Source organism: Zonotrichia leucophrys, chromosome 1A, assembly GCF_028769735.1.
Source record: "Zonotrichia leucophrys gambelii isolate GWCS_2022_RI chromosome 1A, RI_Zleu_2.0, whole genome shotgun sequence".
Taxonomy (NCBI): domain Eukaryota; kingdom Metazoa; phylum Chordata; class Aves; order Passeriformes; family Passerellidae; genus Zonotrichia; species Zonotrichia leucophrys.
In genome coordinates, this window is record NC_088170.1 from 5,489,544 (window position 1) to 5,517,057 (window position 27,514).

Below are 27,514 nucleotides of genomic sequence, written 5' to 3' on the forward strand. Positions count from 1 at the left end.
TCACCAGGAGATACAGAAGAAGAGACAAAAACATTCATTAAAAGCAAAGTGTCCAGCATGTATCACAGAGCAGTCAGAACTCTGACACTTCTGCTCAGAAAACATCTACAGATATTTGGTTCCTGAGAAATTCTACTTTATATTTTTCATTTACAGGGACAGCAGAAAGTAACTTAGCGTGTCAGAATTTGTGCTGTGAAATAATTCCAATTATTTCTCAACATAGGTGAGAAAATATTTCATATCTATTTCAGTAACAAAATGCTCAGCAAAAAAGATATGTTTTAATTTATCTTGCATTTTTATAAGGCATTTGATAGGATAGCATCCAATGATAAATCTGTTGTAAATGTAGTTTCTATTCTATTCTTACAATGAATTATAGTCTAAATAATTTGCTAGAAAGTTAAAACCAGAATGGTGTTCTGACAGAAGTGCAAATGACAGAATTCAAAACTTGGTGAGAATTCCAGCACAGTAACTTACAGAGAAGACAAAAGGCTCTTGTAGGCTCTACTCTACATTCAAACCCTTGCAGACTTTGTATTTACAGTAGGAAAATGGGAGACAACTATGAAAGGAGGTTCTGGTTGAGTTATTAACTTGTTAACTTATTTATTAAGTTATTATAAGTTATTAACTCATTAACTTAATATTAGTTTTTTCATCTTTATTTTTCCTTAACAAACAGCTAATAATTTTGAAGTAGGCATATGTGATATAGAATCTCAGGAGCCTTGTTATCAACATATTTTACATGTAATGTGTACCTGAAAATAATATTAAATCCTGCTGAAATAATTTACAGAGACAGTGGGAGAAAGTAATGAGTGTAAGAAAATAGATTTAATCAATACATTACTTTTACAATATTCAATCTTTTATATTTTCCATAAAAAAAAGAAAACAGAAAAATCTGCCCTATGTAGGACAAAAAGACAGTGTATGAATAAAGATACAGCTATTTATAGGTCAACATACTTAACCTCTTTTAAAGTGTCCCACTGTGAACCATAACTTCAAAAGAAGTTGATGGAAGGTGTCAAGATTAGACTGCCAACTTAAAAATTCCAGTTTAAATACCTACTTAAGGAAGCAAGGAATGATGAGGTAATGGCCATTATTTTATGTGCTTTTTTGCCATTACATTTTAGGGCAAGGAGTTAATGTTAGCTGATACTGTACAGAGAGTGCATTTAAGCAGGAGTTGATATTCATGAGAGAACAGAGCTGCACTACTATCAGCAAGAATGTTATTTAAATTTCTAAAATCTTCTGCTTTTTAAATCTGAAGGAAATAAAATAAGCTAGAGAAATGTATGTTGTGGTCAGGCAATGCACCATCTCACTCAAAGAAATAGGAGCCCATTGCAAAGGCTGCAGTAAGTTTCTGGTAAAAATATTTTTAGTAATAATGCTAAGCAACTCCTGCCTTCACTTCTCAGTCCTGCCCACACAGATCAACACTTCCTCAGATGAACCTCAATTTGTGCATGGGGATTCATGAACCAGGGCAGTGAAGTGCTTCACATGAAAAAATCCCTTAAAAAAATAAGACAGACGTCACCATGAACTGCTCCAGGTCACTGCTCCATTTCACAACACAGCCCCAAAACAACCTCAGCTGGGGAAACAGCTGGGATGTGCACTCAAGACTGGGCATGAAAGTGAGCAAGGAAAAGGAGAGCATGAAGTATTTTAGGTCAGAAAACATTTGTGAACTGTGCCCTTCAATAAGGAAGGCTAGAAATGCCAGTAATCCTACTACTGTGCTCCTTGAGACAAGAACCTGTCACTAATTACTGATTGACAGAGTCACAGAACTTAAACTTGTGTTTCACTTTATTTCACAAAAAGGGTCCCACTCTCTCATGAAGATCAAAGCCCATTTCCAGCACTGTCTTGGGAATGGTGCTGACCAGGATTCAATTCATACAAAGGATAACCTGCAGCTTCCTGCTGCAGGAGTAGGAATGGTAAGATGCACCAGGACAGTGAAAGGGTTTGTGAACAAGACAGGGCCTCTTTTCAAAGAAAGCCTCCAACAGTTTTTCTTAGGGAGCAAAACTACTGCTGTATTTCTGAGCAGGGAAAAAAAAACTTCTATGCAGTTCTATTTTTCTCCCCTGAGGAATATAATGACAGCTTTTCTAAAACAAACTCAGATTTGGTTAATGCAGAAATAGTGCCTGAATCTACATTACAACAGTGTCTGACTCTAATAAAAAAACCTTTATGACAGAAGTGTTTATCTGAGAAATCCTACCTTCAGCCTTATGGGAGCACCGAGGAAGAAGTCAGCATACATCTTCTGACCTTCCACATAGAGGGCTGAACTAGTGGGCCCAGCCACAGTACTAAATAAATAACCCCACAGCTGTGAGGAACTCACAACAGCATCTACACAGAGGATTCAGCAGGTGCACCATCAAAACCAGGTGACTATTATTAAAAAGAAAGGCTTGAAGAGCTTGCAAGCCTTCCCATCTATGCAAGACTGCCTCATCTGCTCTCTGTATGGCAGGGTTCCTGCTATACAGATTAGTGGGAATAACAAAACTATGCCCAATTCAATGGGGGCTCTGCTCCCAGCAGGAAATGCCTGATTTTATTTTTGAGAAAGATCAAAGAAAGACCAGGTCTGAAATGGTGAAATAAACAGAAAGTTTTTAGTCAGCAGGAGATGTCTTGCATACCCAGATTGTGCATTAACACAGTTCCCCACTGTCACACTTGATACACACTGACAGGATATTTTCAAACACTGGATTAAAAAGAGCAACATTTTAGGATGTATGAGAACCATGAAATCCAGGGTGGCTTTGTGGACACTGTAATTCAAATGTGAAGCCTATAAAATAGCACAACACCACACATGATGAGATGAGGGAGGGCAGGATTACACAAGACAAGGCTGCAGTAACAACACAAAATATTGGGGCAGAGGCACACACAGGTGAGATGTCCTCATACCTTGAACCACCTAAAGCCAAAATGGTTGACCTCATGCACTGATTCATTAAAAAGCTTCAGACAGGCAGTGAAGTGGCAGAATGGTGGAAAACAAGATAAGAGAGGAAAGAAAAAGCATGCAATTAAAAGCAAATTACACGCAGTTTGAACAACATCAACATTTTAAAAATCACACACATCACTCACACTTGGTTTAAGAATATTAATACCCTACTATATGGTTTGTGAAAGTCAATGGATTTGCCATTGATAGTGTATGGAATATGGAGTCTTGCATTTTAAAACTCTAATATTACCTGTGTTTGTCAGGTCTCCCAGTGCTGACTAGAACATGACTCTGCAGATCCTTTTCCCTTGTGCTGATTTGTTGCTCATATTTAAAAAACCATAATTGGTATGAGATGGCAGTTTAATTCTGTTACAATAAACCACTGCTGTCATAGGTGTCAACATTTTTTTCTTCCAATACTGCTGCTCTCATTCCATTCTCCTTTCTCCTCCTCACTTCTGCATGCACTGATACATCCAAATTAACTTCTTTTTTATGCTGTTACCTACCATATTCCTTTTTTATGCTGTTACCCACAAATCTTACTTGTCTTGGCTCTCTTCCTTTCTTCTCTCTGATGGTTTATTGATCTTCAGGCTGTGCATTTCCCCGCCTTGCTTCATTTTTAAGATGTTACGCCCAATTCCAACAATCTATTTCCAATATGTATATGTATATAATATATTTTTATAATAATATATTTTTACATTCTTTGAGCACCAGCTTCTAGATGCTCTAAGAATATAAAAATGGTCACTTTGTCTTGTAACTAATTAATTAGAACATTATTATAATCCTGGGTATCAAATCACATACAGGTGGATTACTTTTGTGCCTCATCATAGAGCCAATGCTTTATCAGATATGTTTTCCTTTCAAGGTGATCTAATCTTCAAAGTGGCATTCACTACCCAGTAAACATTTCTATTTCATGCATTTTTTAAAGGCTACAAGAAGCTTGGAAAGAATGCATTCCTGAACGTGAGTTCCATCTCACTGTCTACAATCCTAAAATAAAGCAACCAGAATTATCCTCAACACATCTATCAGCAAACAGCTGAGCTGGACTCTAGCTCATAGAGAAACAATTGTTATCTTCAGGAAAACTTGCATTTCTACTTCTTTTTCATTAACACCTGTGATACAAGAATACATGATAAGAAAAACCTCTTAAAATGTTTTAAAGTGCACTTGGTCAAAAGTCTTGTTAAGTAAATAACAAAGACAAGGAGATTTCTCCATTGAAATACAACTGACCAAAGGCTCCTGTTTGCTAATTACTGGCCTAAGGAATGACGAAAAACTCATAAAAAATTAAGAGTGCTCACAAAATGAAGAGTGCCAGTTTCAGCTACTGCTTCACAAGCTTTATCAAAATCTCATGGATTTATTCATAACTTACAGTATGCTTTCTTGATGATTACTTACCTGAGCTAAAATCAGGCATGTCCATGATTCTTCAGAGTATCAGTGGCACAAAATCAATTAATGCATGAAAGTTTCTACTTGTGACTTCAGTACACAGGTGTGTATTTTCTCTGTGCATGCTTGGCTCAAGACAAGGGATTTGTCTTTTTAACCAGTTGTTTTGCAAGTGCAAGGAGACTGTTGTTCATAAACACAACCAGGCTAATAAAAACCATTGTCTTTCAAATAAATTCAATGAAGAAGGCAGTAAATCTATCTTACACATGGGAAGGCAGCTTTGACAGGCAAGAGAGATCAGAAGAGTTACTACTTAAACCAATATTTCAAAAGCTCAGGATACCTTATATTTTGATTTTAATTTGTAGAAAATCTTACCTATGAAATACAACTTACTATGAAGGTTTTGCAGATTTTTTGAGTTCTGTTACCTAACAGTGGAACAGACACAGAGGATCAAAGAAAGCCAGCTGTGTTTCAGGCAGGAAAGCAGGGAAATTAGTACTTTAGTGTCTGGTTACTTCCCTAGGAGGGCTACCAGTGACTTTACAAGATTGCAGACCTGTTTCTCAGCATTGATCCTGGCTGACTCCTCTTGTGCTAGCACCATTTCTCGCTCTGCAGTTATCTGAACACTTTCTCTGAGTGCCTCTTCCAACTCTTCAATCCGATCATCCTTTTTACGCAGATTGTCCTGGAAAATGACGGGAGACGAGGTGAAGACCACTTGTTTGGAAGTACAGCCTCTTAACCAACCAAGTTTTTAAGCCAACCAAAATTGTGTTTCTCCCTCCCAAGGTGCAATTTGCAGGCAATAATCTTCAGACAAAGGAAAGAATGATGAAGAGATGCAGGAGTAAGAGGAAGATCGCAGTAAAGAGAAGGAGAAGGGCAGCAAAGCAGGACATCAAAGCAAGATTGTTTGTCTGGTGTGGCTGTAACACAGCCCTGTCAGATTATACAGCACAGAAAAGCAAGGATTTTTGGAAAAGAAGGATTAGTAAGCAGCTCTGAAGAAGCAGAGAAGCCAGAAGTGGCAGGAAAGTAGCAGGCATTCAGAACTGCCCGTTGGCTCGCACATTCAGCAGCAGGAGTGGTGAGAAGGGAAACAGAGCCCTGCACTTTGGAATTTGCATTTCCAGGTTAAGGGGGAGAAAAGCAAACATTGACCCAACAGAGTCTTCCACTGTTCAGTTAAGTCTTAAAGGAAGTTTTACACCCAAGGCCTGCTAGGAAATATGAAGGACTCATCTAGGCTGTCTGAATTTTAGACATTCAAGTATTAAGACTCCCTAAAAACTTATTCTTTGATTAAGAGCATCTTCACAGCTGTGAGTTCAGATGTGCCTCATATGTTCAGACCGCTGAAGAACACTTACTGATCCTCAAAATATGTTTTAATGGTTTCTACAAGCAGCATAACTTAAAAAAATATATATACACAAAATAATGGTATTGTTATTTCTAAATGAGACTCTCCTAACTTTACTCTTGCAAGGAAAATAAATGTGTTTCTCCTGCTTCTGCAGAAGCAGCTTCATGGAAGGCTTCAAAGCAGGCTGTGCATACATGAATGCCCTGGACCACGGCTGCTTAACAAATCCACCACAAGGGAGCAGCTGGATGGAAGATTTCTGCATTTCTTGTCTTGCAGATTGGTTTAGATCATAGAGTTCCAATGAGCTATTAATGCACACTGAAGTTAATATATGGCTTTTTAGCCATCTCAGTAGCAGTGGAAGAATCAAAAATGCTTTTATTTGTTGGCATTTTCCTCTTTGTCAGATGTACCCCTTTGGCTTCTGTCCTTTTGTATTTAGGAATGTAATTTTCCACTTATACTGAAAAAGTTTTGTACCATATAAAGAATAAGGAAAAAGAAGACTGACTTGGAAAAAAATTGTCCTTGCAACCTCCATAATAAAAAAAAAACTCACTGGAGTTTTACAAATGAATCTGACTTATTCCTTGATTGCTGCTTTCTAGGACCATATCCCCAAAGACAGTTGTATGAAAACCATTTCTGGCAGTCTCAGAGCTGCCACTTTCAATGAGAGTGCTCAAGCAGAGATGCAGAGCTTTGTATCAGACCAGTGCAGGACATGTGGCACCAGTGCCCTGGCAAAGACCAAAGTTAGGTTTGCAAGGAAAGCAGCTTCCTGCTGATGGTTACATTGCAAGATGGATTCACAGGGCAAGTAATTGCTGTTTTCTAAAGAAACAAACTGAGAGATCTACATTTCAAAAATAGGAGTTGCTTAACATGTTTTCACATTTTCAGAATCTTTTAGGAACACTGATAACATCTTCCAAAACTATGGTTATGATAAGCATAAATGAAGTCTCATCAAAAAGATGAATAAAAAGGTTACAAAAAGTCGTGCAAGGAATAGTAACCATTTCAGATATAGGAAATATTTATTTGCCCATCTACATTACAGAGTAATTATGAACTTTACTCCTTGATACATCATCCAAGGCCAGCCAGGTGAATGTGTAGTTTTCTGTGTCAATTAACAGAAGTGGGAATTGGACATTTGAACAGCAGCATTTAAAATGGAAAGTCCTTTAAAATAAGAATGCAAAATTAAACATTCTAACACACAGGTATATCCACTCTTCATTCCAGGCAAACATTTCAGAGGTGAATTCAACACTGTATTAAACATGACACTACATAGTGCTCTATTCACACAGGTGAATGCTTGAGGGACAGGAGGAAGAAAAACTGGTGATACCAAAAATACAGGGCCGCATTACCTGCATTTGAAAAATCTATATTCATATATAATTACTTTTCCTGAAATAATACATAAACTTTTACATATATGTTAGAGGGTCACAAGTTAAAAATCCAGGCTTAGAATGAATTGCCTAGAAATGGTGAACTTTAACACAAACAACCCACCCAGTAAGAAAAGCATGAGTATAAGTTTTTCCTTTCTGTCTCAGTCAAACCTATTTAAAAGATGCGCAACTTTACTCTTCTAACAGCGTCATGATGTGTGTAACCACCTGACAAAACCTCACAAATGACTGGCAGGAGCAGCAGATCAGTCAGGTAGCACATCCATTAGTGCAGCATAGTTTCAAAACACTCTTAAAGAATGATTTTGTTTCTAGCTCATTGATTTGTGACTGATTAGTATTTGAATGACTTTTTAAAAAAATATATAAGCTGCTGTCTCGTATTAGTAGATAAAATTGAAGTGAATCTTTTGACACAGCAGCATGTTCTTCCAACTATTTGGCTCTGAACTCTAAAACATGACAGGCTCATGCTGACCTGTGCTGCTGCTTTCCTCCATTTAATTACATGAAGTATTCTACCTTTATTGTGAGAAGATTTAAACTCTGCAAAAAATCTTCTATCAATTATAACTGCAGTTAAAACGTGTTTCCTACAGTGACTGTTCCTCTGAAGCAATCATACCTCTGAGCATGACACCAATGGCAAATCTTCCTGTATTTTGATAAAGTACCAGAATGATAAACAGTGACATCCTCTTTTCAGGAATCTTATACTCAGAAAGAAAAAATTACTTACCTGTGCAGTAGCTGCATTCTTCAAGGTGTATTATCTACCCAAATACCTTCATGACCCTCCTTCCCTTGCCCTCCTGCATCCCATGTGCAGGAGATTGCACAGCAGAGATGGAAATAGAGTGGGGTACAGGAGGCAGCTCTGCCTTTATGCTCACTGGTGGCAGCACACAGAAAATGAAAAACCCATTTGACACTGTGGGAGTGCCAAGAGTTCAGGCACAATAAAAATTTTTGCTACCTATGCTGTGATCCAGTTGCTGATTCACATGCAAAACTAATTCCAAAGCCTGAAAGGAAAAGGTGGTGTGACTGATGCACATTTCTGGGATTTTCCTTTCACTTCAGGAAGGAAGTGGTGGGATGGCCAAGTGATGTATGTTAAAATGATGTATCAATTTAATCTATCCTGCATTCATGTGATGTGTAATCTGCCATCAAGTTTTATGCAAGCGCATGAAATAAGATACATGCTTTCACCAAGACATTTAGGTTCAATTAAATCTGAGGTATCCTGGCAAACTTCATAACCCTGTCTTGAACTACACTCACAAAGATCTTTATGGCCTAATTTCACTCTTGGAATTAAGGTGGATTTCTCTAGTAAGCTCTTGGGAAAGATTAGTTAACAGTTTGAAAAAGCAATGAAATGATTCTTTCAACTGCTGAAAGTATTTCTAGGAGTAGAGAATCACCTAGGCAGGGAAAGAATTGTATCATAGAACCCTGTAAATAATGCAGTAGCACATTTTACCTGTGCACTTTCATAGACCAGATGAGAAGAATGCAATACTGGATATGCTTTGCACTAGGAATCAATTACTTTTTAAACCATCATTGCATCATTACAAGCCCTTACTCCTGTGAACTATTGCTTCTGCTTATCATGTATTTCCTCTAGAAGCCATGACCCAGATAAAAAACTCAAAGACCTCAGTCCATCCTAGATGGAATAAAACTCTCCCTAGAAAAACCCCTCCTTGTGAACTGACCTTCCACTGGGTAAGTGGAATGAGGGAGCTCAGGACTGTCAGCTGCCTCAAGTACTACTTAAAGCTTCCTCATGGATGCAATCATTTAGATCTTGAGATAACAAATTCTTCAACAACAGTTGGAGATAGTCCATCCACAAATGTTAAGGTTTTTTCCTAGTTAAAAATATGAGGGCCTCATTAACTGTAACTCTAAAGTGCATGCTGATTATTAATTAATATGAAAAATTGAAATCTTCTTCAAAGACTTCTCAAAATCTTCCATAAAATTCCCTTGCTTCCTCTTTTTGGCCATAATCAGAACCAAATATGAAGAAGAAAAATTGGTTCTACTTATAGTCAGCCAGTTACTGAGGACTTCTGGTTCGCAATCACAGGAATCTACCAAAATATGCCAAAAGACTTACAAAATTATGGAAGGTGAGTTTCTGCAGTGTTGGTTGAACTACTGAACCTAGAAGGAAAGATGCTATGCCAAATACCTACTCTTCACAAGAGGACAATTGGTGAAAATAAAATCAGTTAAATAATGTTTTCTTTTCTCTGAAAGAGAGCTATAAAAATCTGCCTGTTTTCCTAAGAAGGTCCTAAGGGAATATGTGGTGCTACCAAAAGGAGGTATTACAGTTTCATCTGATTCCAGAAGCAAACATAGAGCCTTAAAGCTCAGGTGAGCATGGTGGATGTCCCTCATTCAGTTCCACATGCTGATCAACTACTTCAAGTCTCTGAACAAGAAAATCACACAAAATTGTCACGCATAAATGGGCAAAATACCTCTAATTGGGGTTTTCAAGAATATACATGAGGTAATGCTGAGGGCCAAAACCCCATGGTATAAAACCCAAATGGTAGTTATGACAGAATCTAGCTCAAAAGGAGTGTTTGGGGTCCTCCTGCAACTCATCCAAAGTAACAGATCTCCACAAAAAATAATTTAATTCATTACCATTTCCTGAAGAAAGTGGCAACATAAAAAATTCCCAAACCTCTACAAACATAAGTGGAATGAAAGAAGAGTTTATAAACTCCTGAAGAAGGAAATACCTTTAGGATAGAGTATAGCCTGGTACTAAGATGTAGCATAAACTCAAAATAAACACAGATCCAACACTAAAGACTCTGAAAATAAAGTGACAGAGAGACAAACTACCATGTAAAGCTGCTACAAGATATTTTGCTGGGCATGAACAAGCAGTGGAGGTACAATAACCACGGATGTTAATGCTGTCTTGGTGCTCTCAATTGGAAAAATTAAAGACCTGCAGGTTATCTGTGATGAGGAAATCTCTGGCTCTTGGGCAGAAGCTGAGTATATCCAAGTATTAGGTTTATATAAAGTCCCTGTTTCTCACAGAGCAAGATGAAGAGGGTTTTTTGTAAGCACAGCAACAGCAGATGTAATTATCAGGAGTTGCTGAATGAAAGGAGCAGTCTGAGAGCTGCAAGGCACAAACTGCCAAGCAGGAGCTCCTTGATCAACATTTCCTCATCTTTGGAGATCAGACCTGAGATACACGACGATTATGTCATTAGAACAACATGTGTCAGCATCTGGAAGGTTGTATCTGCCAAGTAAGACACATGGATTGCAATTCAAGCCTGACAAGTTACATAAATACAGAAAAATAACTACAAGAGACAAAAGGAGAAAGACTGCAGTAGAAGAATTTAATTCCAGTAGGAGTTGAGAGGGAAGTGCAACCAAAGCTGGCCACAGCCCTGCATATGCTGTACTGAAAAGATGAGCAATGGCAGGAGATTATGAGTACATTTTTCTGAGAATACCGCAGTGGAAAAAGAGGATATGTGTACATCCAGAGTCTGTGTGCACTTGTGGATCAGCAGTTGCAGGAAGAACGAAAATATATTTACAATGAAAAGAACATTATAAATATTATTTCTAGACATGATAGGTTTAATATAACCACCCATTTAAATTAGCATGGTGAAAAAATCTGTATGGAAGACAACACTTCATGGGAAATGGCCAGGGAAATTTTCTTTTTAAATAGAAAGGTAGAAAATGCAGTGATGTTTCAACTACACTGTCCCTGGAGTATAGTTCCAACTACACTATCCTGAAAATACTCAGGAGTGATGCAAGACTATGAATGATACTGGAAACAAAAATATGTGCTTTTCTGTACATGGGAAGGATACACAAAAATATACTTACATGGGAAAAAAACCCCACCCAAACCCATGAAAGATGGAAAAGAAATGTATCAACTCTACTGATAGCGTGCAATAGAAAATAACCAGATAGATACAAATTACTACAAGCTGATCTAATTTAAATGAATGGGAAGTGAAATGGGAGGGGTGGGGGGGAAATCCTAGTGAACTTAATTGAAAAGAAAGGCTTAATCTTTCACATTGTCTTTTTCTTATATACATACAAAAGCCTTAATAAAAGTCATGCATATTATTATTATTGCCTGAAAACTGCTAAATTGTATACAAAAATGTGTGAATAACTCCAGCCACTCACACATTTTCCTTCCAAGATACCACATCTTACCACCTAGGTGTGCTACTTTCAAAAAGCATTTCCAGAACAGGCAGCACTTTTGCTCAACATCAGGAGCAAAGTGAAACACAGAGCCTGTGATAATGGTAAGAAAGGATCCTAATCAATACTAGCTGAAGGAGGACAGCAAGAAGGAGAAGAAAAAGGACAGCTCCAGACACTATTACAGGCCCAGAAAGGGAAAGGCAGCAGTGGCTATTCCTGTGGGCAATGTCCTTTTCTGACAGTTGCCATCTCTTTGACGCTTTTTTCCTGTTGCTGTAAGCTTGGTGCTCCCAGCACAGCAATCAGTTATAAATCTGGGGCTTGCACAGACACTTTTCATTAGCAGCAGCCCAGACAGGCTCAAGCACCTTGCCAACACTAACAACCAGGTTTACCATTTAGCAGCTGCACGGGGTGCCAGCAGTTCTAACATTTTGCTCTGGCTGTTGCAAATTACCACATTTGTAGTTTTTAAAACCTAGAGGGACAATGTTTCTATCAAACCACAGCAGGTCACTGCATGGACTATTGAAATGGGACCCAAAGCTGACAATACAGATGAGAAAATGATCTGAAGTGAGCAAAAGCAATAGATATCTCTAATTGTTATGGGGCTTTGTGGTTTTTTTTTTTTTTTGTTTATTTGGTTTGTCTTTCTTTTTTTGGGGACGTGTCGTGTTTTTGGAGTGGCTAATTGGATAAATGCTACTGTAACAAGATTTGTTCTTCTCTCATGTATCAATACAACGACTCAAGGCTCCTAAATGGGGTTAGAGAAAAAGCCAGCAGAAGTTCTAACTAACTGCACTATTAACATGAAGCTCAAACCCATCTTATTCCCTTGATACAGCCTTATTTGCCTGAGCTCTCTTTGTAAATGTCAGTCCTGTCATCATCACTGCACTAATATATCACAGTCACAAGACCTACCTGTCTTTGCTCATTTTTAATCCTTCAGCAGACAAAACCATCAGAGCACCAAGCATGGACAGCCATAAAAGAAAACTTCTCTTGTTTTCCCTCTTTTTCACAAATGAATATAGGACAAAAATTGCTACTGATAAGAACACAACTGAGGAACGCCTACTGAGCAGTTATCACATTGAATTTCATCCACTCCCCTCAATTTTAAAGGGAATTCCTGCAATCATCATCTCTGTTTTTTTATTTTAGCCTTTGATGCTTCTTCCTTGATGTGCATCATAGCAGAGCAGCTTTTGTATTTGTGCTATGAACTGCTTCCCTTAAAGCAGACATCTATCAAGATCCTTCTCATACCACAAAACATTTAGCCTTAAAAAAAATTCCCTTTCACTCCATGAAGATACTCCCCTCTCTCTCCATCTTCAAACTAGAGATCAGTAAAACAATTTCCCATCAGAAATAAATTATCACTGTTTTCTCATGCCATTCAGGAACACCCCAATGCACCCACAATCCCCCTACAGTCAGATACATCAAATGAAGATAATTTCAAGGAGAAGATCTGCCTTGGTACAACATGGATTCAGCTATGAACCAGAAAAAAAGGTATTAATTTAGGGAAATATTTGGCTTAAAATATTAAAAGCTGTTCTCAGTATCTTTACTAGTAAATGCCCAATCTGCTGTTCTGCTGTATCCAGAGAATAAGGATACATTTGAAGATTATTAGAATACAGTACAGAAAATGTAAAAATTTGACAATTAAATAGTAATCAGAAAACAGTGAGCTTAAAAATACTGAAATAGGGTGGTTGAAGATGATTTGAGACTCATTTATGAATGATACTCATTTGTCTATTTGCAGCATTACACTGACAGTAGCTTCAAACAGGCAACTTAGCATATAACATTCATAAAAGTCACCATTAAAACTAACTGGCTTATAACCCAAAAGAATGAGAAAGTGGAAACGTTTCACATTCCAAGAGATTCTCACTTCTTTGTATGAAAATTCCAATTGTTTCTATAAAGCCTGAACTAGTCCAAAGGAATGGGAAAACCAGTTATTGTTTCCCTTTAGCCCCAAATATTCCAAAATGATCCTCTATTATTCTCAGTCTGCAAAATGGGGAAAAGTATTCCCTGGCTCCTGTCTTCACTCATTCTTTTCCATGTTCAAGAACTTAATTTTATTTAATATCTGTTTGAACAGAGGCCTGTCCTTGTGTTTGCTATTTCCTTCCTTGCCTTTACCTCTCCTGTGTTTGCCACATCTGTTTCTGTGCTGGATGGTTGGCATCACTGCGCATTATTCAGAGGGGAAATGCACTGCTCATGCTCACAGCAGCATTCTCTGGTTTGCTGTTTGGTACCTCTCAAATGGCTTTTTAATAATCCTCCTAAGCAATAATATTTTCATAACACTACTTATTCTAATTCTGAGACTGCTCTCCTATGGTCATAGAGCTAATCAGAACCCACCATTGTGCACATATATTTAAGATTGCTTCTCCTGACATATATATGTCAGGAGAAAATATATAAATATTTACTCATGCTGAATTTCACCTGCTCTTTTATCCATGGGTTCTACTTATGAGGTACTTGTGGAGCTATATAGGTCATCATTCATTTAAATATCCTGAATAAATCAGTAAATATAATTTGGAATTGCAGAAAAATTTAGTCTCATTTACAGAAAATCTGCCATTTTTTGGCTGCACTCTAGAAGGACATGGGACACCACTGCTGTTGGGAGACCATGTTCCTTCAGCTTTTATTTCCTTGCTTTTCATGCCCTGCTTTGGAAAATCAGCTGACCCCAAAATTATCAAACTTTAGGAGGAATTCAAACACAAGCAACAAAAGCAACATAACGTTTTAAGTGAATTTGCCGATGAATTTTAACTGACTACAGACATCTTCTAGAATGTTAACATCATCCTCCTTTAATCCTCAGTCACAGACTAAGTGATACCAATATAGTTAAGTTTTTCCCATGCCTGCATTGAGATCTGGGTGCACATCAAACCAAACTAAGGAGATGAAAGGACTGGTGCTGACTTTTAGTGTGTTACAACCTTCTGTCAGTTCTGAACACAGTTTGCAGCCTAAGTCTCAATTCTAGTTAATATTTGCACATCACAGTAAGAGCAGTTGTTCTGATACCTGCTAAGAATGTGTAAATTTTAGACAAAGAGAAGAATTTAAGACAGAATGCATTAATTTCTATATAGAAAAAAAGTAAGGGTGACAGCAATTTGGGCACTTCAGTAAGCAAGATTTAAGAATAATACTGATTTAGAATGAATTGAATTAGGTTTAATACTATTTGAAATGAATTAGAGGAAATATTTTTAAGGAAATGCTCAAGTATTTGTTCCCAAAGTATAGAACAAAAAAAAAAAATCCACATGTATTATTTTAAAAAAATAAGTTCTGAATTCTTTTTGAGGTCCCCATCATCGCCCCATCTCCCTTTCCTTTTCTATTGTGCAAAAGAAGAATAAAACAGAATAGCAATTTTATTAAACAATGAGACTATGAAATGAGCCATGGCAATTGGGCATTTTTATTCTTGGGGAGAGATGAGTTAGAAACCACTTTCAACACAGCAAGTAAAAAAAAAAAATAAACCTTATGAGAGAGACAGAGAAAAAAACCAAGAAGGAAGAAAAAATGCAAATTTATTACCATTTCTCAGGCTCATGAAATAAGACACCAAAATGAAAAGAGAGCTGTTCTTCCCCTCCAATGTGCTCCTATTGTTTTGCTTAAATCTGGCCCTCAATGTTTCCTACTCTCAGGAGAGGCCTCCTCACAGGAACCACACCATGTTGTCAACAGATACATTAATCTCCCTGACAGCTTTTAGGAAAGCAGTCTGAACTCAGATGCTAATCTTGGGGAAAAAAGCCCATGCAAAAAACATGCAGTGGTTAAGGCTGCTGGCACACACTCAGCTGTGCAGCCCTCACTGCACTCAGTTTCTGGCACATCATGAAGGTACCAAGCCTTCCCTCTGCCAAACAGGAAAGAGCACAAATAGCAGGTTTCATCTTCCACTGACACATCGTGTTTCGCCAGAAAACACTGGGTGAAAGTGTGCCTGGGGAATAATATTCCTGATGGATCACCAAGAAATCTTAGGATGCACGGAGTCTTCTTTCCTCTGTTAAAAACTCTCAGGCCATATAATGGCTTTCTCTCACTACAAATCTCAATTTGCAGTTAAGGGAAATACTGGGATAACTGGGAGACTGCCTAATGCTAGCTGTAAATAGTGATTTCCACAAAATTTTTCCAGCTGTCTCTTCAAAACTGTAGACCTGTCCAATTTTTACTTGGTCTTCCTATGTAAAGTCAAATGGTTCATCTTTTTTAAAGATGTGAAAGCAATGAGTTCATCTAACCTGAACATAATAAATGTATGGTAAACTAAACCAAACCATAAAGTGAAAACTGATAGAGCAGATGGCTAAATGTCTACCCAGGGAAATGCTTCTCCATTACAATTGCCAGGGCCCTTCAAACTTCCTTTCTGTAAATGTAAAAAAATGTAAAAAAAAAAAGGATTCTGAATGCAGCACTCTCTCCTGGTCAGACACAAGAGAAGATAGTTCCTTAACAACAGATTTAATGTCATAAACATCAATTATGTAGAATGACAGACTCTGTAAGAACTGCCATATCAAATTAAGAACAAGGTCATGTATTTATTCTGATACTCTATTTTAGACAGAGAAAAAAGCTGCACCTTTCTTCTACAACTCATTTTTAAAACAAATAATTTTCCATGTTCAAAAGTGTATATTTTTCATTGGTTCTTCAGCGTGCAATATTTCACACAAAGCAAAAATCAAGTTAGTTAGACCTTACAAATCTTCATCAGAAAAATGGCTTCAATAAAACTGGAGACATGACTGCCCCCACAGTCCACCTGTTGATCACAGATCACATTTAAAAATGTTAATGCACCAAAGCTTAACAAATAAAAAAAACCCTAAGAAATGAGAGAGGTAAATATAAACTTTTTCAATAACAATCCCTACTACCATATACTTTGTATGCAATTGTTTGGAGAAATAGGTATTACATTTCTATAAGAAGTTGGAAATTGGCACTAGAAACAGACCAGGTAAATATTCCTAAGTTTTAATGTGCATGAAAGCTTGTCTTGATGAGCTTCCTCTAAGTAAAAGGAGAGTTACTGTCCTGCAGAGTCCACCAGGCACAATGTGAAAGCGTAAGAGATAAAAAGGACAGATCTCTCCAGGAACAGGACCTCATCTGAGCAGGTGCTGTGGGGCTTCTTGTTTGTCAAGACACTTTTCTTGCCTTGTTGAGCTTATTTTCTGGCAATCTGTTAGTAAATCTTCATGCCCTTCTTTGAAATCCACATTGTACTTTATCATTTCAATACAGAAAAGAGGAGAAACCTTTTCTGTAAGACAGAAGCTCATTATTATGTGCTGTACTGTCTGGCTGGGATGGAAATCCAACAGTGCAACTTTTACATGAAAATATAATGTCACAATAGTGCTATTCCATATTATGCACTGATTTCTAGCACTGTGCAATATTCCTCCACTGTCCAGTGAAGCTTTCAGTCTTGTTTCTGTGTAGCTGAATAATAAAAATGATCAAGGCACTAACTCTGTGAAAATGTCTAAGCCTTTCTTCAGTTAAAGAGCATTACAAATGAAGATTAACTGAGTCTTGTCTACAATTACTGTATTATTTCACACATATATAGTGAAGTGAGGCTATTTTTCATTCATGCATTATCTATGCTGCAAAAGTACATGTATCCAGAAGGGCTTAATTATGATTTTTAATTCCCAAAAAAGGGCTACAATTCAAATTAATTCTTCCTCACCTCCCCTCAAGAAATCTCCCCTCACTCTAAGTGATGAAATGTGCAGCTAAAAGGTGAACATTTTTGGAACTTCTCCCAGACATCCAGGAAAGATGAGAAAAAGCTCTCTTGACAGAGGGCTATGGCATGATCAGAACAAGGGCTAGCTTTTCTCAAAGCATCTGCCAGGGTTAAAGATGTGCCTGTTTCTACACTAACTGCAACACACCGTGCTGAAAATCACAACCCTCTGAAGACACACAGAACGAGAAGTTTATGAACACTGTATTTTCTGTAATGTACTGCAAAAGCTGATGGAAATAAAAATTCCTACTGGAATATTACATCACTAATGACTCATGATGCATACTGATGTCTCTACTGCATATGCATGTCCTGTTTTGTAATGAGAAGCCAGCTGTCACAGAATTTCTCAGAGAAAGAGCTGGAGGGTAAGCTGATCCCAAAACTACCTATTGGCTACCCCTGACCAAGTAAAATAGGAGGAAAAATTTGCATACAATTATTTCAGTTACATTTTTATGTGGTAAAATTGATCTTTGGAGCCTGTATGCGTTCATCCTTGCTACAGTTTCACTAACAAAAGTCCCACATAACATTGAAGCAAACAGTAAAACACTGATTCACATTACCTCAGAACCACATTTAGCTAAGTTATTGAGAACATGTAACAATATTAAGTTTCCTCCTATTAGTTAACTGACAAGAAAAACTCATCCTTTCAAAAAATACTAAAAGATTTCTTTAAAAATGAATTGCAAAGTGAATTGGTATCCTTTCAGCAACTGATGCCATGAGTTGTGTCCTGGAGGACAGGATGAGGATGACCTAGACCTGAATGCAGCCTTAAGTGAAATTACAGCCACTTGAGGAAGTGCTGATGGCACCAGTCAGGCCCAAGGAACACTGACACCCCAAGGCTGGGCAGCACAGGGAATTACCCAGGACAGGGAGGCCAAAACCTCTCCATGATGTAATTAATGTCTAAAAAGCACTGGGAGAGGAAGTGAGAGGAAAAGAACATTTAGATCTGAGCAATTCCCAAAGGTGCATCTGAGCTCAGTGAGCAGATACATGTTTGGTATGTCAGACTGTGCTCTGGAACAAACGCTGCAGATGCAAGATGGCTTTAAAGAACAGATTTCTGCCAGGCTGAAATGGAGCAGCTGAGTGTTCTCTGGGCTGTAACACGTTGAGCTGCACTCATCTGGCAGCCAAGGCTGGAATCTGATATAGCAGTGGTTTATATGGAAGAGAAATTAGCCAGGAGCTCCACACTTGAAAGTCACTTATCCCAGGAAAGCACCTAACATATTTAACCAGCACAACCAATTTGCTTCAAATCTGATGCAAGTTTTTGAGAAGATCTTGAACTTTAAGCTTGGAAAGGTTTCCTTTAACCATTTATTCAGGAATTTTGTACTCACTATCCAAAAGCAAGTTCAGAGATTAAGTATGAAAGCATAATCTGGCTTTAGTAACAGCCAAAAGAGAACACAACATAATTTTCATTATGGCATAATATTACTATAAAGAGATGAGATGAAAAAACTTCATCCACCCCACCTTCAAGATCCAATCATAGCATATCAAGAGGAAATTCTTCAGTGATTTAAGCTCAGATGGACTGGGCTCCACTTGGGTTTCCAGGTTTTTGAGTGCTGGCAGTGACTGTGTGCACATGCAGGGATGTCTCATAACAAAGAGTTAATCACAAAGGACTACTTCAGCTGGAAGCTACTCCAGCAGCCACCCAGCCCAGGGCTGGCCAAAGTTAAAGCATGCTGTTGGGGGCATTGTCCAAATGCCTCTAATACACTTGGCAGCCTTGGGGCATTGTGGCTGACATTTAATGAATTTATAAAGTTCATTTGATTAGAAGGTATTTGCTTATCTGTCCGTTTCATTGAGCTTCACCTGGATCACAGTAAAAACATTACTGAACATAAAGTTGCATATTTGTCTATATTAAAAGTAGAGCTTTTCCTGGAATGATGGGTTTTTCCAATATGGTAAAAGAAATACACTATCACAAGAAACAAACAGCATATACTTGCATCTACAGTTCATGGATTAGGAATATACATTACATTATCTAAACTTAGGTGTGGAAAAAGAAAAGAAGAACTAATAAGTTTACTAGCTCTCTACAGTTGCTCATTAAAGCACTCAAACACATCTTACACATCATCTGGACACAGAGTTTGTCAGCAGCCATTAGAGACTGACGGACACCTGCTGCAACACGGATTCACCAGCACACAAATCCCCAGCATGGATATTCTGAAAGTTCTAGAAAAACTTCAGAATATGCTAGAGTGATAAAACAAGAAAATACGCATACTCTCTTTAAGAAGCCAGCTTGAAGTATCCATTCAAATATAATGAAATTTCAGTAAATGTTACCTCTCTTGGACTGAACAGCAGATCAATTATTTTTCACAATAGCCAAGCTTTAGTCACTTCAAGCAAAAAATTTCTACTCCAACCCAACAGTTTGCTTTTTTTAATCCTGCTTATAGACCAGACACTCATCAGCCTCTCAGATCTCTGGAGAGTTGTGGTTTAAGGGAACCCAGGAGGAAAAGACAAATTTGGAAAGCCATTTATCCATCTCTCTAGAATTGAGACATTATGGTTTTCATTCTTCCCCCACTCCCAAAAATACCAAATTTCCATCATCAGAGCTCTGTGAATAAACGAACATTTTGTGACTGGCCTCAGGAAGAAAGAAACCACAGGCCTGGTAGGGACAGAGAGGAGAGCAGGGCACTGTGTGCTTGGGACCCTGTTTATTTGACTAGATTGCAGACAGTCAACCCAAGAACATGCAGATCATATATTTTTAAGCATTTCATAATGGCTTATTATTAATTCCAGCCAAAACCACCAATACCAAAATTATCCGAAATTGGTGCTTGTGTGTCCTGACCCCAAAGCCAACAATGGTTGCATAAAAAAAAAAAAAAAAAGTTAAATATCTACAGTCCTCTCAGGTTTAATTTTTTTTTAAAATCAATTACAAGGCAGTGCCCTTTAAGAGCCTAGAGAGAAGACAGGTCTCCACAACTAACAAACTGAAATGCGGTTCTGGGTAAATTTTACTTCCAGGAAACCAAAATGTTGCAGTCCTTGAGAGAGGGAGGCTGTAAGCAGAGGGCTCTTCTAAAGGAAGGAGCTTTTATTGAACCTGTCACTTGTCATTAAACACTCCATATTTTACCTTAACCTGATATTTTCATTAGAGCATACAGACCTTTTTCATCTGTGAATAAAAGCATTCCCTTCAGCCTTGTGCTGAATATGGGGAAAGGCTCTCTAAAACAGAGCCCACCCAAACAGGACAATTATGTTCTCAAAAGCAGGAAAAGCACTAGGGAAAATCAAGTAACATTAATACCATGATAACCTGCACACTTCAATGTTGACTATCACCTCACACTTCAATCTTATTTTATTTAATAATGCATTCAATAAGGTCGATTTTTAGTGTCAAAAAAACTTGCATATAACCATATAGAAAGCAAAGACACCAGTGCAGAATAAACCAAAACATAAGCAAACTGCAAAAAAAGTATGTACTGCCCTACAGAGATCTCTAGTTGGAAAATCTGAATGGGAAAAGGTAAAGATATCCATGCTATTCATATTTTTGTATCTCTCAACTGCTTAAAACACTTTATAATTAAGAATTGGGTAAGAAATTGTAAGGGAAGCTATACATTCTGAAAGAAGTCTGATGTAAAGCAACACCATTTTTTTCTCAACAAAAGCTGCCTCACAGCTACCACCAAAGCTGTACCATCTCCTTGATGCACCAGAAACTGGTGTTAAATAGTTTTAGCAGAACTTAAAGTTCTTAGTAACTGTAATATCACTCTCTGTTCATTGCTATGTGGTACAAACATTTTACACAATTTACTGTTTCTTAAAAAAAAAAAAAAGAAAGAAAAAAAAAGTGGTTTCAGTATGCAAATAGAAGAGATAATAAATTTCAGGCTTTTTCAGTGTATTACATATGTGAAGAAGACAGAAAAAATAAAAAGGGAAAGAAAAGAATAATTGTGGGGGGAGAGCCAGAAAAGGAAGGCATTCCTTTTAAAATCTTGAAGTGCCACATAAAAACAAAGATTACGGTCTGATGGAATGGTGTCATTCAATAAATACACCACCCATGTAATTGCAAGGAAAATGTGAAGCACCAGCCGTCTTTTCACACTTGAAATATAGATTTACTCAAATGCAGATTAGGAATCTAACCAAATATTGTAGTAGTTTCAGGAATTTTTAAAGACATTTCACTAATACCAGGAGGACCATGTTATTCAAACATAACTGCCACATAACGAGAGCCTTGTGAATTGCCATAGCACTAGAGCCACAAAAGCCATTAGCAGATGTAGAAATCCCACATTCCCGCCTTTTATAAAGGTCTGCAGTTATGAAATCATTCTCATACACTTGGAACTTAACTATTTCATTGCCCAGTACATACAGGACTGGAGTTGATGGAGAAAACCACAAAATGGTGCATCTGAGAGCATTCCATGGACATGTGTTGCTGTGGTTATTTCAAAGTTTTAGCTGAAAACATCCCCCCATCATCCCATAAGGAAAGAAATTATCTTTAGATAAATTAGAGAACCCTTAGGATGCATTCTGTGTCTTCACTGTAGATGTAATAAGATATGTGGTTGATAAAAAGAATAAAAAAGGAAAACAAAGAAAGGTTTGATCTTTAAAGATTAACAGAATGAAAGACTACAAGGTAGGGTGCAGTTTCCATGTTGATTTTCACTTACCAAAAAGAAAGTTATTTTTGTAAATTAAAGAAAACACAGTCAAAATGTCTATTATCTCCACACTTAGCATCATGGTATCTTTGCTGTACCCCATGCCACTACTTTAATATTTTTATGACAGCAATTGAAAACTTACCTTTTGATAAACCTCCTGCAGCTAATCTCAATACACAGCACACTGAGAAATATTTGACTTGCTTTTATACCAGTGACTCTCTTATGCCTGGGCAGATTTGAGGTAACCAGATAACTCTGTGGGGCAGCAGCATGATCACTTCAGAAATAAAGCCAACTGACCAGAAAGCACACCAGGAATTCATGAGGTAAACAAGCATGACTACAGTAGAAAATGTGGTCCTCCAGTCACCTCAGAGTAACTCCAGCTTTCTCTAGGAATACTTACTTGGTTAACTTTCATTTACTGAAGAAAGGGCACCAATATAAGGTAAAACCAGCTGGGAAAGCAGACAAAACAGCTAAAGAAAAAGGCTGTTAGTAGAGCAGAGAAGAAAGAAATGTCACACCCAATCTCAATATGGAATTGATATAATTACTTCAACGATGCACTTCATAACCAAGTTGACAGTTAAAAGTACATTTTCCTCTTATGAAAATTGAGGAAGATATGAAGGCAACGGAGAGAGGCTGCTGTCTATGAAATGCTGTGGGATTGATGTGTCTTTTTAAACAATCAGGGACAAAACTGTTAGGTAAAAGCTATGAGAACAGACCAGGAGGTAGAGCAGAGAGCCAGGCAGGTCAGCCTGGCTCATTATCCCAACTGCATGAATCAATTCCCACGTTACCTGAAGCTGCTGGGAGCTGTCATTAAGGTTATCCTCTCGTCTCCTGGCCTCCTCCAGCATCTGTGCACTCTTCTTTTTCTCCACTTGTTCTTTGTGCTTCAGATTTGCTACTTTCTTGTTTTGATCTTTAACTTGCCTGCAAAAGAGAGCAGCACTCAGAGCGTGGTCCAGAGCACAGTGGCACCATCAAGTGCCACCACTTCCCTGGCACAAGGTCACCAGCACCAAACCCATCCTTAAGCATTACTCTCCACTGTTAAATGAGCCAAAAGAAGGCTTCATTTTGCTCATTACTATTAACCTGACCTAGAAAATTCCTGAAACAAAAGCATTTGGTAATTATAATTTGATTAATAAACTGTTAATCAAAAGATGCACCTGTCCTCTTCTGGCTTTGAGGAAGAAAACTCTTCTATATTTACACACACACATGTACATATAAAACCACAAAAATCTAATAACCCATTTTGCTTTGAGTACCACTGTATCTAATGTGAGGAACACATGAGGAGCACTACTGAAACACTTGAATATAGAGGATTACCTACAAGAATTAGGCAATCTGTTTCCAGAGGTAAACGAATTTCTTTTCAACCTCAAGATCTACCTGTTTTCTTGATATTTTGAGGAATTTCCTATCCTTTCTTTTTACCCAAACAAGATACAAGTAAGAACAAACTATTTGAGAAAGTGTGCATCATTTCCTTTTCACTTACATCTATGGACTATTTTTGATGATCCTGGCAGCTACCACTGCCTGCAGACAGGGTTTGGCCTTTCAGGGCATTAAGACACATGGAGTATTGAATCTAATTACAGACTCTTTAATCTCAGCCTCCTGACCACAGAGAACTGAAGTCTAAACTTTTAGTCCAATCAAAACAAAACAGGCTAGCTTTGCTTCCTCAGCCCTTTTCTCCATAATTATATCTGGAGTTTGGATTTTGGAATAAAAGTCAGATTCTTTGGTTGCAAGATTTCCCCAAAACATCATGCAAGTAGTAAAGGCGGCTCTTTAATTTACTGTTTAGAAAACAGAATGATATACCAGCTTCAGATCTGGTATGTTATCCACACAGACAGGGAAGAATGTTTCTTCTGTATTTCAGAAATACTTTTAGAACAGATCACAAACAACCCTTCTTTAATATTTTCTTCAGAACTCCTAACAAAAGTACGATCAAGAACGTATCTCTTTGTGATATATTTATGTTCAAATTACGTGGCATATGACCAGTCAGTGTTTTGAGTTCCTCCAAAAACACTCTGAGCTCTGCTTTTTTCCAATGTAAGCCAACTGAGGCTGGGAAAATTGTGAAAACAGCAAATTTTCCTTGGTGCTAAAATAAACTCTTAGGGTGAAAAAGTGCTGATGGCCTCTGGAGACCAATAAAAAATGAAAGTTCTTTTCTGATGATGTTAAAAAATTATTGGCATACTTAACTATCCTGTCCAAGAGTTACAGCTGATTTGAGTCAGGATGCTTTTTAAACACCACCAGTGTAATTGTTGAGTTATTCTAACCCAGTGCTGCACACTGGCAATGGGCTCATTGCCCAGTTTGAAAGCAGACTTGCTCAGTGATTAAACAACTTATTGGAAATATTATGCTGGCATCAGCTCAGCTTGTACAATACACAGTTCTATCTGTCCAATAAAATAAACACAAAAAGTACAGCTAAGGCGATGCAGAAAATGAAAATATGTCAGCTCAACACATTCAATTCCATATGAGAATTTTTACTCAATTTTTAAATTAAAATTAGAGGAATTAAGTATTTTTTTATAAATTTGCAAAGCTAGATTCACATATTGGGAAACTGATCTTTATTATTATAACCAACTAGTTAGATAAGAGACAACAATCTTAATAAAGCCCCAACCTTCTTCAAAATAGATTATCTATCTGAAATAGATAATCTCCTACATGGTCCAAAGTGTTCTCAAACAAAATATGTATTTCAAACAGATGGGCAGTTATAAGGACATGTACTATTGACATTAATTTTGGTGCGAACCAAAATTAATGACATTCTAATATATTAGGTAGATGTTTGGAGACAAAAACAAGCTTTATTAAAGTTAAGTCTTCAAATTACCTAGTGCTTGTAATCCTGAGATCAATCTTCATAAAATCTTCTACTAGACCACGTTGCTCAAAGCTCCATTTAACCTAGCTTTGAATCATGTACAAGACACAACTATCCCTCCATATCTCTGATGTGAAAAAGGAATAAAAGTTGGGCTATAAAGTTTTCAAATGATACAGGCATCTGCGGCAGTAACTAGAATTTCCCCAACTGTTTGATTGTATAAATCTCGGAAGGTTACATGAAACTCCAAATCTATAAACCCAACAAGGCTTGGAGTCATTTGATAGATGAATACACATTTCATCTCTTCTTAATGCCCGTGGTACCAAATGAAAATTCTCACTTTTGCAATACCTCATGCAGATAATCATGCAAAAGGTTCAGCATTTACAAGTCCACAGCCCTTTGACATTTATACCATGAAAGTTCTGTGAAGCTCTGAAGACTTCATACTGTGGTTCTGTAAATAATGATCTTCCTTCTCTGCCAAATAACTTTCAGTCTTCAAAGCCAGTCAGAGAACCATCCTTGAAATATGCAAACAATCTTTTAAAATATTTAAATACGTACTCATATTTTTAATAACAACAGACCTCAAAAGCTGGCTTATTAGGTATCACCCCATTCACTGCTCAATAACTCAGTTCTGTTGCTATTTTAAACACTGCAGTACTACTGATGATTTCAATTTCATCTTCACACCACCACTGAACAATGTGCAGAACTGGACCACATACTGAACTGGAACAATAAAATAAAATTACAGAAAGAACGTGACTTAAGTGAGCATGCTGCAACTGGTACATTTTATGAGGAGACAGTCAAGAGGAATTTTTTTCATAATATATGCGCACAAGGAAGCTTATTAGGAAAAAAGAAACAAAGAAACAAACAAAGCTCTGCAACTCCCTCAGTTTTAGAGCTTCATTTTGTAAGCTTAATGTTATTTTAACTCTTTTGAATGAATTGCTCATATGTAGAGCACATATCCTCTCAAAGGGACAGCAAAATTTAAAATAAAATCCTTAATCTCTAAGAGTATTTTTATTAAAACTGAAAAAATTTGCATGAGATTAAAAGTAGTAAAAAGAGAATGATTTATGTACATTATGTACATTTATGTACAATGATGGCAAGACCTTAGAGGTTTAAGAATGTTTTCTAGAAAGCACCACTGTCTGCATGTACAGCAACAGCAAACAGCAACTTGCAATGTGCATGTGGGCTTTCATCACAAAATAAACAGCTAATGAACTTCTGAAGGATACAGTGCATTAAGTATTACCATAAATACACATTCCTACAGAAATATCTTTGCAAAACAGGGCTACAAAAGAGAAAAAGAATTCTGGCAGTTCTAATTAAAGCTGGAGAGCCAGGTCACATTCACTGAGATAAAGCTTTGAAGAAGATATCAACTGGAACCAGAAGAAACCACAAAACTAACAAAAGCCAAAGACCCTCCCCTCAGAAGATGTTTACTCTCAGAGTCACCTCAAATCACATACTAAAAATATTATAGTCATATATAAAAGAAGAAAAACCTATTGAGAATGTTTGTGTTGAATTACAATGAAGAATCCCACTCATTTTGGAAATAACAATTTCTTTTGCACTTTTAACAGCAATTTTAAGATAACTTTTTTGAAAGTCCATCTCCTACAACATTTTGCCCTCAAAAGTGAAAACTCTTTTCCATTATTTTGAATTTTTCTCCATTTCATGGTATGCCAAGTACTGTTACAGACTAATGAATTAGATAAAAGGAAGTAGAATCAAATTCAGGCTTCTGATTTAAAAATACAAACCCCAAAGTCTTTCAGCTAAAGACAGGCCAAGATTTTCAGAATAAAACATTTCACATCCTTTGACTTTGGGAGCCCAATTTAGTCCACATGCCTGATGAAAAAATCCCCTAAGATTTCCTCATCTGGACACTGAAACCAACTGTTCATATCTATGGCTTTACTCTTTCATTAATGAAAGAGTAAACCTCTCTAAAAAAGCCTTTTCACTTCTCTATGAAATTCTTGCATTTCCAGTGATGAAATATAGCCCAACACCATGGGGAATAAAGTCAAACAATCAAAATAAGCAATAAAAAATTCAAATTAGAAGATTTCACATTTTGAAATTATTTGAAAACAGGAGGACAATTATAAACTATTGAAGACCAGTGGAGCATCAGGCATTCCTGAAAAGTGGCAAGCCACTTTGTTACCCATCAGCCATTGGGAAAACCTTTCCTCACTAAGAATACCAATTGCTACATAATCCATTTCTTAAAGGCTTTTATGAAATTATTTTTTCTGTATTAATGTCAATATTTTTTTCATTTTGACACTGATCTCATTATCTTTTACTGTAATGCACATCAGCATACATACAGCTGCTAATTCTCTCCTCATGTGGATTTTCATGCTACACATTAATGTAATGTAAGCTATTATCTGCATCTGGTTATCTTTTCTGACATAATTTCAGATGTTATTCTTGTAATACAGAAGTTC

At 37.2% G+C, this 27,514-nt stretch overlaps 1 protein-coding gene across 13 annotated transcripts in view; it reads right to left on the reverse strand.

The window, feature by feature from the left end:
* ERC1 (ELKS/RAB6-interacting/CAST family member 1) overlaps window positions 1-27,514 on the reverse strand; it is a 271,066-nt gene that overhangs the window by 108,670 nt on the left and 134,882 nt on the right. For 9 of the 13 annotated variants that reach the window (XM_064736111.1, XM_064736157.1, XM_064736148.1 and 6 more), the window contains 2 exons: window positions 22,912-23,047; window positions 5,010-5,141 (listed from right to left, as the gene is read on the reverse strand). In XM_064736111.1, coding sequence (XP_064592181.1) covers window positions 5,010-5,141; window positions 22,912-23,047 — 268 coding nt within the window. The remainder of the gene's footprint in view (window positions 1-5,009; window positions 5,142-22,911; window positions 23,048-27,514) is intronic. The other 4 variants (XM_064736162.1, XM_064736207.1, XM_064736197.1 and 1 more) reach the window with 1 other exon arrangement.